This window comes from Mastacembelus armatus, unplaced genomic scaffold (genome assembly GCF_900324485.2).
Source record: "Mastacembelus armatus unplaced genomic scaffold, fMasArm1.2, whole genome shotgun sequence".
Classification (NCBI taxonomy): Eukaryota; Metazoa; Chordata; class Actinopteri; order Synbranchiformes; family Mastacembelidae; genus Mastacembelus; species Mastacembelus armatus.
In genome coordinates, this window is record NW_022872853.1 from 742,149 (window position 1) to 755,895 (window position 13,747).

General features: G+C 47.8%; 1 protein-coding gene across 9 annotated transcripts in view; it reads right to left on the reverse strand.

The window, feature by feature from the left end:
* adgrg6 (adhesion G protein-coupled receptor G6) overlaps positions 1-13,747 on the reverse strand; it is a 55,223-nt gene that overhangs the window by 24,526 nt on the left and 16,950 nt on the right. For 3 of the 9 annotated variants that reach the window (XM_026308191.2, XM_026308189.2, XM_026308194.1), the window contains exons 3-10: positions 12,217-12,564; positions 10,382-10,521; positions 9,817-10,096; positions 8,067-8,240; positions 2,862-2,927; positions 1,324-1,395; positions 952-954; positions 516-668 (exon numbers count right to left, since the gene is read on the reverse strand). In XM_026308191.2, the coding sequence (XP_026163976.1) occupies positions 516-668; positions 952-954; positions 1,324-1,395; positions 2,862-2,927; positions 8,067-8,240; positions 9,817-10,096; positions 10,382-10,521; positions 12,217-12,564 (1,236 nt within the window). The remainder of the gene's footprint in view (positions 1-515; positions 669-951; positions 955-1,323; positions 1,396-2,861; positions 2,928-8,066; positions 8,241-9,816; positions 10,097-10,381; positions 10,522-12,216; positions 12,565-13,747) is intronic. The other 6 variants (XM_026308195.2, XM_026308193.2, XM_026308197.2 and 3 more) reach the window with 5 other exon arrangements.

The window sequence follows — 13,747 nt, forward strand, 5'->3', positions numbered from 1 at the left end:
GTAGATGTAGATGCAGGGGTAGATGCAGGGGTAGATGTAGATGCAGGGGTAGATGTAGATGCAGGGGTAGATGCAGGGGTAGATGTAGATGCAGGGGTAGATGTAGATGCAGGGGTAGATGTAGATGCAGGGGTAGATGCAGGGGTAGATGCAGGGGTAGATGCAGGGGTAGATGTAGATGCAGGGGTAGATGCAGGGGTAGATGTAGATGCAGGGGTAGATGCAGGGGTAGATGTAGATGCAGGGGTAGATGTAGATGCAGGGGTAGATGCAGGGGTAACAGTGCTGCTAGTGATGGTGATGGCAGTGGTAGGCACAGCTGATCAGCACAATACAGTAAGTGAGTTAACACAAAACACAACCTCACTGCATTAACGACACAAGCTCAGGCTCAGTCAAAGCAGGGAGCAGTTTCCCAAAAGCATCGACGGGTCAGTGCAGATTCAGGTTTTCAGTCAGTCGGTGAGACATAATCCAGAAAAAACAACAAGGCGGCCGAGCAGGTGAAGCCTTACCAGAGGAGGAGGAGCTGGTCGTGCTGGTGGTGGCGGTGCTGACGGTTGGGGTTAGAGGCATGCTATTGGTGGGGATGGTGGATGGAGGGATGGTGGATGGAGGGATGGGAGGGATGGGGGGGAGGGGAGGGACGGGAGGGATGGGATGGAGGACTAGAGATGGCAAGGTCCCAGTAGAGCGAGAGGAACAACAAACTGGTTTTAAATGATGCAGGTCCAGACTGGCCAACACTCTTTTTAGGTGCAGATCTTCATTAATCCAACACACACACATACTTATCATATGAAACCCGCCCACATGCTTTGGTTAAAGAACATACTCTGTGCCAAGTAAAGAGTTTCCCACTTTAGCTGAGCTCCACAGAACTCCAGTCCCTTATTAGATCAACAAAATCCCCATTACCTGAGACCTGATTCAATAAATACATTCACTTACCCACTTTTCAGATGGAAAAAGAACAAGAGAGAAAGGTTAATTAACTGACGAATAACAGAGTGAACACATGAATAACAGGGTTTCACTTTTCACAGGGGCATGAAGAGTGAAACAGTTTGTAGCTGTGAAATGATACAAAATAAAGAGGCGATCAGCACAGCGGCTGAACGACACGAGAACAGCTACAGAAGGAAGGAAGTGGAAAAACCAGATTGGGGAGGAACAAAATCAAAGGACAGAGTGAAAAACGAAGACAAATGAGGCGAAACTGTGAAGAACTGAGGTGTAAAAAGCCACAGATGGAAAAAAAAAGGAGTCAGAGGGAGACTGGGCTGCAGGAGAAGGCGGAGGGCGAGGACCAGAGTTGCTTACCGTAGGCGCTGGCGTTAAAAGCAGGGATGGTGTTAGTGGAGTCAGTGGATGAGGTGGCGGGAGAGGAAGCGGCTGGCGGTAGTGAGGGGTTGGGAGGAGGGAGAGAAAAAGATGCAGAGGATGGTGAATGGCTGTGAAGCAGCTCGACCACAGGTCATCTTCAGGCAGCTGCACACAGGAGAAACTTCGCTTTCTGACACTTTCATCCTCAGAGTTGGATTAAACAACAACCTGACATCGATCCTCAGCACAAATATGCTCAGAAAACATCACACAAACTCAAAGAGATGACCACATTTTACCAGCATCAACTGTGTTTGGTCCTAAATCTAAAAATGGGCTAATTTAACAGCTGAGTGTCTAAAAACTGTGATACCCACAATTAAACCTGTCGAGAGGAACCAGGTCAGGTCTGGAATAGGAAAATACTTCACACTGCAGTCATACTACTCTAAATAACACAATCTTGTCCTGTCTCTTTTCATTATTTTAAGTCGGCTGCATCTTTCCAGGGGCTCGGGTCCCAAAACTTGGCACTCAATGAAAAGACCAGGACACTGATTCCCCAGCTGCTCGGGGGGTGCCGCTCTGTAGCGGACCCAGACTCTAGAGACCAGTTTGGCCTGCCGACCTGCCGTGGTCATTTTTATTCTGCAATACAAGCTGCAGCTTAACTTGCTCTCAGCAGCACAGTCCCACAAAACTGACCTTTCAAAAATGTCCCTCTGGGGCCACCATAGTCAGGTCCCATAGTGGGAACTGACATTTAGGGGGCGGGTTTGGTTCACATGGTTAATTGGCACCCAGCTGTTCTGATCGAGTCTCACTGGTACGTGCCAGATCATGTGACCCCCGCAGAGCAAAGGTGATTGGCTGCTTTTAGATTTTCTCCAGGGTCATGGAGAGTGTTCTGTTTGAACGGTTCTGGCTGCTGCAGCCGAACAGAACCCGACTCCCTGGTCCCGTCATGGATGTTCCGCTCAGGACACAGACGCTCATTTAAGGAAAAGATCATTACCAGAGTATTTCTCCTCCACAGTGCAGCCTATTGCATTTCACCCTTCAAACACAATTTCTCTCATGTGCAGACAAGATTATCTGAGAACAGACAGAACGAGCCTCTCGGTTCCAGAGTCCTGTCCTCGTTGGACTTCCTTCATTCCCTCTGCGCCCGACATCCTCCGTCCTTAGAGCCTTGGCTCTTCTCTAGTCTCTAAATCATGGTTCCTGTAATCAGCTGGTTTGGTGTGGAACATGCCCCAAAAACTAAGAAAAATAACCTCCAGACTAAAGTTACATCAATTCATTGATTCATGTTTCTGATCCATCCCCTACAAACTAAAGTCAGACTGAAACTGAAACTGAACATCTGCCCACATCAGGCCTCCATTGTTTTTACATGGTGGACATGAAGAAGAGGGAAATATCACCCAAGATGCATTTCTGGGGAGTGAATAAGGTCTTTTAAAGGCTCGTGTTATTTTTAGTAGCAGCTGCAAAGTCAGTGTTGCCAGCGGAGGTGCGTTTATTTGTCCTACCTGGGCAGACCAGTCCAGGGGAGGCACAGCTGGTAGTGACGAGGGCGCTGCTGGGAGGAGAGACACCTTCAGGGAGACGAGGGAAGATTAAAAACAAAGAGGTTAATCAGTTACAACGATCAGGGGGCAACATGTTAATTCACACAGCGAATGATGCTGGTGGAGGCTGGTGCACAAACTATATTTATCGTGTAATTCAAATCTAGTTTTAATAAAATGCCCTTTATTGTCCCTCATTACTGATTGTGGATCTGATGTTACTGCAGAAGCCGGTGCCAACCATCACACCAAGTGCTCAGCAAAACGCAGTGAAATGTGCCGAGAGTTTATTTCCATAATAATGTGGCACAAAGTGACAGTAAAATGACTCTGAGGACAGTTTGGTACCAGCTCACAAAACTTCCATTATTGATCGGCTGCAGGATCAAAGCTCTGATGTTTGATTTCAGTCTGACAAACTGTGTTTACAGCATCAAGAGCTGCTTCTATTTAGTTTCTTCATCCATTTGCTTCTTCATCTCTGCTGCAGTTCACTGTAAGACCAAGACTTTTACCTTCTGTCTGAGCCATTTCTGCAGCAGAGAGGGGACCGGGGACTGTATGGATCTGGACCAGTCAGTAACTTGTGGTCTGGGCCAGTGTAGTAAAGAGAAAGTTTAATGTTACATCATTACAACATTTCTCAGACTGTCCTTGTTCGTACGGAGCTGGGTCCAAACTCTCCCAGCTGCCCTGCCAGGGGTCAGAGCAGAGACCGGTTCACAGACCTGAGGCAGCTACAGGACACACAGAAATACTGAGCCAGCTGTGGACAGAGTCTGTCTTCCCTCTGTTCCTGTTCTCTGTAGATCCTTCTTATTGCTGCTGTGCAACACAGACAGGGTGGGTCGACTCTCACTGAGCTCTAATTCACCGGCTCATCCAGCAGCAGGTAGAACCCACCATCTCCCTGTGGTCTCTGAAAACCGTGCACACGGTTCCCTGCGATTTTTGCAAGCACAGCTAATCATTCAGGTTGATTAGGCCTGTTATATTTTCTGGGAAGTAATGCATCAGTCAAATAATAAAGCACTGTTTCCTCTCAGGGCGTAGCTGTGTTGACAGAAACTAATGAAGTCTAATTAATGAAATGAGTCAACACCAGGCAGCGTGTTGTAATTCCCTGTCAGGACTGGACAAACATGTTTACTGTTCACGGTCGGCCCCTGGGAGCCACAGCTCACGTCTCATTCTGCAGCGTTTTCACACAGACCAGTGGTCGAACATTTTAAATCACGTCAGTACAGTGTCGTTCCCAGCACAGCTGCCTGGGCCTCGCTGCAGAAACATCTTGTTCGGAGCAGCCAAAGACCAGCCAATGACCAGCCAAAGACCAGCCAAAGACCAGCCAAAGACACGCCAGCCAAAGACCAGCCAAAGACCAGCCAAAGACACGCCAGCCAAAGACCAGCCAGCATCTCTTTGTGGCCTGGCACAGTCAACGTTTCCAAGAGCGGGTCGTGTCGTTTCTTATTCAGAGCCTGCTGTGGAAATGCCACAGTTCTCCATCAGCTCTCACACAGCTCTCACTGGAGAGGATGCCCTCACACACCAACGAGTGTAGACGCCAAACAGCATCTTCCTGCTGGTTCCCGTGTAGGAAAGTTCGTACTATTGGCCCAGACCAGATTAACTGATGTGGTACTGACCGCCACAGGGCCGGCATCAGCGAGAAGAAACTTTGCCTGGACACAGAAGCTTCCAGCTGTAAAGGCTCATTTCACTCAAATCTGTTCTGTCCCTGGCTCCTGGTGAAACCATTTCATTCAGTGCCAACACTTTATTAAATTCTTGCTTTCCATCATGTCTGCACACGTCAACAGCAGCGTGAAGAGGAAAAGCTTGTGGTTTTGTAAAGAAACTATGCTGAAGCCTGGACAGCTACAACACTGGGAGCGCTGGGAAAGACTGAGTCTGACAGGACACAAACTCTGATGAAAGCCTGATGTGCACCAGCCACCACCCCGACCTCCACCTCGGACCCCTCCCTGCATTCGCTCTGAACGGGCGCAGAACTGTTCAGGGTTCAGGGTTCCTGCAGAGACGAGGCTGTCTCCTGTTTAGTTTAGCCTAAACATTTATGAAATACACATTTTAGTTAGTTAGGATTTGCTGAACCAACTTAGAACCAAGGCCTGTTTTCCTCCACAGCTCATCCTGTGCTACAGCTGGGGAAAGACCACATCATCTCACACTAAAGCCTGATGGAGAGGCTCAGTGTTCAGTCATCAGACCATTCAGACCATCAGTTTACTACCTGGTGCACAGACAGAAAGACGACCTCAGGCACAAAGCGCTCACAAGCACAAGGCTCATAATAAAGCTGAGCGCTTTCCCTCGGGGAGCCTGGAGACACATGTACAAACACATAGACTCATTCTTCGTTCCACACAGATATAAACACACTGGGCTCAGCAGGCGCCTGGCGACAGCTCGCTCTGAGCCTCCATCAACACCAGAGCAGGGAGCAACAGAAAACTGCTTCACAGGGTCCAGAGCTTCGGCCGCCTCGTAAAAAGGAAGCGTCCAATGTAAACAAAGTGCAGGCTGAAAATCCAGTGCGGACTGGACAAGGCGTCCTTTAAAAAGACGCAGACTGAATCTTTCGGTTTTAATTCCCTTGTGTAGGTGGGAGCTTTAGGTTTTAGCGTCTAATCACAGCACAGACTGTTTTACTAAGGTAATGAGGACATGTTTGTCTCGTGTGTGACAGAGAATCTGTTTCAGTTTCGTGTTTCTCTCCCACCGAGGACACGGTGTTAAATATTTACTTTGCCATTCTCCTCCTGCTCAGCACAGATTCCAACATGAAACCCTCCGTGTGTCCAGGAGAGAGGCCAGGCTGCCCACAGAAACCGTATCATTAAAGTCAGTAAACGTCAAAGCCGTGAGAGTGTGTCAGCCAGCAGCCATAAAACGTCCATTACTGAAGAATGGAAAATGTTAAAGTCTGTGAGATCTGAGGCTGTGAAGTGGTCTGTCAAAACAGCACCGGCTTTAAACCTCACCTCACCCATCTGCTCTGACTGTTTCAGCTCTACAAATGTCCTCGTGAAGACAAACACGCCGTCTCACTCCGTCCCCACAGCCCCCCCACCGCGCTGGAAAAACCCGTGACATCGGATCATTTTGGATCAGTCTGGGAATGTGGACTCACTATTATCACCTTTTGTTTCCCAAACTGATCCTGTGTCTGTTTGCCGCTGCTGCAAATAGGCCCCGGCCCCGCAGGGATCACCCAAGTCCCCCTGTGTTTCCTACTTCTTCTACAATCAGTGCGGCCGTGAGAGGCAGAGTCTCTGTTGTCTGCTGATCAATGAATGAAGTGATTGTTTTGGCACAAACACTGATGTGATGAACCAGTTTCTTTGCCCCACATCCAGCAGGCCCAGAGAAACAGGAGGAAGGAGAAGACTGCTGTCTCCAGCCCGAATCAGATCTGTGGGTCAGTTCAAAACTCATCAGTGGAGACGTGTGTCATTATGAAACCTGTGGCCCCAGTATCTGTAAATGTGGCCCCGTTAATGTCGTTAAATAGGCCCATGTTGTCACATTTACAACAAACCAGGACTGGTCCAGGACTGTGACACCTCCAACCGCCAGGTCCACATGAAACCAGCTGAAAGCCCAGTACCAGGGTCCAATAATATGGTAAAATACATTTTCATACTTCATGAGGTCATTTATCAGCATTTTAAAGATCCATGCATCATAGCTCAGTTAGCACATGCCACGCTACACACACACACACACACACACACACACACACACACACAGCATGTCATTAGCAGCACTCACCACTAGTTGGCGTAGCAGAAGTTAAATGAATGCAGTGAGGGAAGCAGACAGGTTAGTGGTCGTCAGGTGATACGAGAAGAGATCAGCGATCAGTCAATGACGACGAGGTCAAACAGTCAGTTCAATTTCACAGGCAGAACAGACGCAATCAGTCAGTCACGGGTTAAACATGGAGGGTCAAACAGCCAGACAAGCACAACATGAAGGTTGTCTGAAGGTCCAGGAATTAGACACATCCCTCAGAAATATGTAACAAGCGTCAAAGAACCAGTCACCGTTTGGATGGACAACCTGAACCGTTAAAGCAGCTTCAGCTTTTCACTGAAAACAAACATCAGACACAAAGACCTTTCCCATCACGACTCTAACGTCTTTACATGTCACAGCTTCTGAAACTGTTGTGTCTTTTCCGGTAATTCACATTTTCTTTGCTGTGACATTTGATGTTTCTTCACTAAAATCAAAGATACTGTGTTTCAGTGACCCGAACACAAGGCTGCCTCCACAATTCATCCCTCCATCAATTAGCATTAGCATTTCATTCAACAAATAACGTTTCATAAGGAGTGAGAAAAGATGAAGTCAGTTCACTCACACTCACACTCACACACTCACACACACACACACACACACACACACACACACACACACACACACACACACACAGGCCTCCTGGGCACAGCGTTGGCAGGAATTACACTGAAACCACTGTGGCTAACCTCCTGCGGCTACACACTCATTTACAGCATGAGAGGACTAAGAGGCTCCTCTGGTTAACATTTAAACACAGTGAATAATCGCTCCATTATGTAACCTCGGTTCAGGTCTTCAGTGCGCCTGCATGCGTCTGCATAATGTGCGTTTGATGCTAATGTGCTAATCAGTACTGTGAAAAGCCTCGCAGGAAACGCACTAACTTGAAAACATTTAAATCACCACCATGTCTGCGTTTGTGCAGGACTTTGACCATGAGCTCTGGTGTGTCTCACCAGCCAACTGGGTTTTTAGAACAGAGCAGGAGTCAGAAGATCAGTCAGCAGCCAAACCAGTCGCTGGAGTCAATGAACTAACCAGCTGCAGTCACAACTGGCCAGAATTTGGCTGAAGTCTGGTTGTAATTTTCCACCCTGATAGTAACAGGCTGAAACATGATGCTCTTCTGCTGCATCGTATAAAACACTGTTTTCTTGAGTTTTTGATTAGTTTCATTTACTTTGCTCTCAGGGAGGTAAGTCCTGAATCAGCTGCTCATTGTAGTCTTTAACCACGCACCGCATTAGGGACTATTTTCAGTGGCGGATGAATCCATATTTGTTCTCTAGTGAGTATTAGAGACAGCAGCAGACTGTGGGTGTTTGCTGTACTCACTGCAGCTGAGCGAGGTGTCGGTCTCGGCCACGGTGGACGGGATGTTCCAGCGGATGCTGTCCCAGTCGATGATGTTTCCCACCATGCCACAGGTCAACGCGTGGAGCTGCTCCACCGTCATGGTGTAATCCCACAGCCGCAGGTTGTAGATGTACCCGTCAAAGTTGATTGGCCCTGAGCACGCAGACAGCACGCAGTCACCATGCAGTCACCATGCAGACAGCACGCAGAAAGATCGCAGACATCACGCAGACATCACGCAGACAGCACACAGTTGCCACGCAGACAGCACGCAGACAGCACGCAGACATCACGCAGACAGCACGCAGACATCACGCAGACATCACGCAGACAGCACGCAGAGAGCACGCAGAGAGCACGCAGAGAGCACGCAGAGAGCACGCAGACAGCACGCAGACAGCACGCAGACACCACGCAGACAGCACGCAGACATCACGCAGACAGCACGCAGACATCACGCAGACAGCACGCAGATATCACGCAGACAGCACGCAGAGAGCACGCAGAGAGCACGCAGACAGCACGCAGTCACCACGCAGACAGCACGCAGACATCACGCAGACAGCACGCAGACATCACGCAGACAGCACGCAGATATCACGCAGACAGCACGCAGAGAGCACGCAGACAGCACGCAGACAGCACGCAGACATCACGCAGACATCACGCAGACAGCACGCAGAGAGCACGCAGACAGCACGCAGTCACCACGCAGACAGCACGCAGACATCACGCAGACAGCACGCAGACATCACGCAGACAGCACGCAGATATCACGCAGACAGCACACAGCCATCACGCAGACAGCACACAGTCGCCATGCGGACAGCACGCAGACAGCACGCAGACAGCACACAGTCGCCACGCAGACATCACGCAGACAGCACACAGTCGCCACGCAGACAGCACGCAGACATCACGCAGACAGCACGCAGATATCACGCAGACAGCACACAGCCATCACGCAGACAGCACACAGTCGCCATGCGGACAGCACGCAGACAGCACGCAGACAGCACACAGTCGCCACGCAGACATCACGCAGACAGCACACAGTCGCCACGCAGACAGCACGCAGACAGCACACAGTCGCCACGCAGACAGCACGCAGACATCACACGTTGGACAGTTTTCAGCCACCAAAGATCACATTTATCCTGAGGGGGTTTAAGGCAGCAGGCCTCGTCAGACTGTCAGCTGTTTGAACGGTCATGTACGACTTTGGCCCAGAATAAAACATCTCAACAACCCGACAGTTGATAACATCCTCAGTCGTTTGTGAGCGATTAGATCAGCAGGTGAGACACTACAAGTTAATTTCTCGTGACAGAAACAATTAGCAATAATTTTCATTATTAATTCATCTGTAAAATGTCAACAAACACCTTCGTCATAATTAAATACATGTAATAAATCCTCACATCTAAAAGTCTTCCATATTCTTCCTGGATGGAATGATTCTGTCCCATAAGCAGAATTTTTATTCGACACACTCACCAATCAAATGATAAATTTGTCTGTGTTGAAGCAGAGGTCAGTGAACACAATACTGTGCCTATTTAAATGAAATATAAGCGAATGAATTGCATCTTCACTCAGTCAGTCTGGTTTCAAACCGACTCTGATGACTCTGTGACTGGTAAAGCCTCCTGGATATGAAACTGCACAACTAAAAACTCTTTGACCTCAACAAATGATTTGATTTCAGAAAATATAAGCCTGGGCTCACCTCCTAACACGAACTGTCCACCGCCCAACACAAAGTGCCCGCTGGAGGTGTGGCAGGGTTGGGTCTTGTAGGTGTCGTGGAAATAAACGGCCACCTGGCCGGTCGATGACGTCCACAGCACACAGAAATGCTTCATGGCGGAGGTGAAGTCAGTGGAGGAGATGATGGAGCTAATGGAACAGTCCACTCTGTCCACCGTCAGCTTCATGCCGCTCTGGTCGGAGCGCAGACTCAGCGCTGTGTTGCCCTGGGTGTCATAGTAGGTGAAGAACCACTCTGCCTGTCCAGGAGCAAAGACAGCTCTTCGTTACTGCAGGATCAACTTAACTCAAGGGTCTTCTTACTTCCTTTTCAGTGTGCAAGTTATTTAACACTTTAACACTTAACTTCATTGTCAAGTAATGTTCAAGAAGAAATATATTGTAGGTGGATCAGGGGCCTTTCTCTGCAGACCAGAGTCTTAATGGTGTCATTTCAGCTGAAGTCACTGACATTTGTATTTAATAGATAAAGGAAGTCTTCATCAGCCCTTCCTGTTTTGTTTGTTTGTTTGTGTGTGTGATACCTGTTTGTGGCTGGTACGCGCCACCTCAAAGCAGACGGTCAGGTGATTGAGTGTCGGTATGGAAGTGGATCTGAAGACCTCGATGACCCTGTTGGCGCTGCTGGACATGCTGACCTTCTGGTTCCTCAGGGCCACAGCAACTGGACCGAAGAGATTGGAGATGGTGGACGGAAGAGAAGAAGAGGGAAGAGGAAGAAGATGAAGAAAGTGCATGGAGGCATGAAGGAGGGAAAGATGGAAAGAAAGAAAAGGAAGCAAATTATAAAGATGAGAAAAAAGTAAAGAAATAGAGAAAAGGAGAAAATAATGTGAAGAAATTAGCAACAAAAACCAGGGAAGAAGAAACAACTTGAGAGAACAGTAGAATAAAAAGTTGAGAAGTTAAGAAGAGAAAATAAATAAAGAACATGAGGTGGAAGGAAAAATGGAGCAGATGTAGGAGAGAAGGAAAGTTAAATGGTTTCATTATTGTTTTTAACTGACACTGAATATTTCTAAAAGTGTAATTAGACCAATGTGTGTGTACAGAACTTTGTTTGCTTCATATCCTGAATAAATATTTGAGTCACTGCCACATGAAGTTGTTTGTTGTTGTTTTCCCAAACACACATTTTATTTTTCCAACTTGTGTCTTTGAAACTGTCACAGAGCTGTTCCCAGCAGAAGGACTCTGGCTCTAACAAGCACTAACAACCAGTGTGTAATGGAAAAACACCGCACAGACGCAAAAACACTCAAAAACGTGCAACAAAGCACGTTCGCAAGCATGCACCGCAACACCAAACGGTGGTGTGAGAGCCACCGAGTCGCCACTCAGACTGCGACGCTGTGTGAGATGCTGAAACCAACGATCTCTGTGGGTTCACGCTGAAATCAGATCTCTGTGAAGTGGTTCCTGCTGACAAAGCAGCTGCACAACCAACGGACACTAACATCATGTCTGACGGACACACTTCGCTTGATGCAGACTAGACTGTAATCTGAACACGACACCAGGAACACACCCTGTTCTGCTGCTAATGGGCTTCGTATCTTCACGATCTTATGGAGAGTGCCACAGCTAAATTGTCAGACACACAGACAACACTGTTCTGAGTCACTGACCATAGACGCCGAGTCAAACACCAGAGGTAACGTTTATTTGGACTAATCAACCAGTTTTTGAACATCTGAGTAGAAATAGAACCTGCATGAATCTTTCCCCGTTGTAGAGTAAAAATTATAATGTGTAGTTTGGGCTTGGCTCTCCTTAGTTATTATTCAAAACATCTTTGTTAGAACCTAAATATGTAGAACATGTTCTGGCACCTTTTTAGCTTAACACAGTTTGACAAAAGCCCATAATCTCCACATGAAGCTCTCATATACATAAAAATACTAATTTCCAAATCTAGACCAAGGTGATTATCTCATCTGTCCACCTGCTGAGTCTCAGCCCAGTGTTCCCTCAGTTTGAGCTCTGAGTTTGGTCTCCATCACCTCCTGAGGGAAACCTCTGGCTCTTTAGCCGCTAAATGCTCCTCTATGTTCACCAGCTGGTCCCTGACTGTGTCTGTGAGTCTGGCAGAGTTGGGGATTTGTTATGTAAAATCAATAATGATCAGCTTCTGGGTTCATTAAACCTCTTTGAGCCTCTGAAACATAAACTGAATAGACATACTGGTCAGTTTTCTGAAAAGTCAGACTTGACTATTTTTAAAGCATCATTCACCTGCTGCAAACCTCCAGTCAGATTCCTCCTATCAGGAATCTGACTGGAGTTACAGCGGCTAAGATGTTAACTTTGTGTCTAAACAATTCCCAGACCTGGACAGCAGGTCTGGGCCTGAACCTACCGTGTCGGTAGCTAACATGGAACCCCCGCTTCTGCACACTGAAGTCAGAGCTAAAGGACAGCTCCATCACATTTCCTGTCGAGTTCAGCGTCAGCCCATTAGCCGTCGGACCACAGAACTTAACGCCGGTGTTCCCTGTGTTGACCACAACCCGGTCATAGATGCAGCCCGGTGCCTCCTCCAAGTCAAAGTCCAGGAAGTAGAGCTGGATGATGAAGCCAACGGGGGCCTGGAGGGTCCACTTACAGGCCTGCGAATTGGGGTATTTCTGGGGGTAGCAGGGTGACGTGATTCTCCCCTCGGCCTCCGTCAGCACCAAGTTGCAGTTTGTGGAGCTGCAGCCTAGAACTGGAGGTGATGGAAGGATGACACATTCGTGAACTTTCAGACAGGTAATATCACAAGATGACAAGATGCTAGTAGACGAGGACACAAAGAATCAGGACAAGAAGTGGATAGTGACCATCAGAAGAGAAGACAAGACCTGAGAAAACAGATAAGGGAGGTAAACATCTTCCACCAGTAAAACCAAAAGGTAAGTGGGTACAGTAGGTTTCAAGGACAAGCACAGTCGAAACGGGCGAGAGGCAGCCTCGTTAGTTACCCCACATCAAAATGTGTTGAGGACTTGAAGGATTCAGAAGACTAAACCATTTTAAAAATGGGACAAGATCAGAGAAGACAAGATGGCACTCCAGGAATCGCAAGAAAAGAAAGAGGATACAGGACAAGAGAAGTTGTGCAGTTAGCGAAAGGTTCAGCAGTCCAGAGAGGACCCAGTCAATCAATTAATGCAGAGAAAACTGATTAAGACAGAAGTCTTCATTTCCAGCATCACATCAAAACCCTCCATCAGCAGACCTGTTTCCTTCAAGTACCACAAAACACAAAGCATGCACATGCAGGAACAAATTTGGAAAAGTCAGTTTTTATAAAGAAAATCAGGCAGATTTGATTTTTAAAAGATAAAAATATGTTTCCTGTATGTGAGACAGCAGAGACACTGTAGTGACCACCAGCACAGCTCCCACAGCCCTGAATAACCAGTTCCAGTTGAGACTCTGTGCTGAACCTGAGAGGTGAAGCTAATGTGATGAGTTCTGATTTTTTGGGTTCGAATGATTTAGAAATATAAATCATGTTAGACTGCAACGCCCGTCACACGAAATGAAAACAGACCAGCTGAGATGGAAAGTGGAAAGAACGATTCGCCTCTTGCTCCGAGTAACAGTGGCCTCCGTTGATTTCAGCCTCGGCCACAGCCAAAACCACAGCCAACGCACTGGAAACGTCACAAACACCGGTGTGCACGTGCACGTGTGTGTGTGTGTGTGCGCTTTAACCCTCACTTATCCAAGACAAACTTGACTGGTGTCACATTCATCCACTTCCCCACATTCAGAACCAGGAACCTCACTGCACCCAGTTCAGTCCCAGCAGTGAAATATGTCGAACAGGACGTCGAGATGTTACAGCACGAAGGCAAAACCCAACAAATCCCACGTAGAGAGAAGCTGCTGAGGCAGCTCCA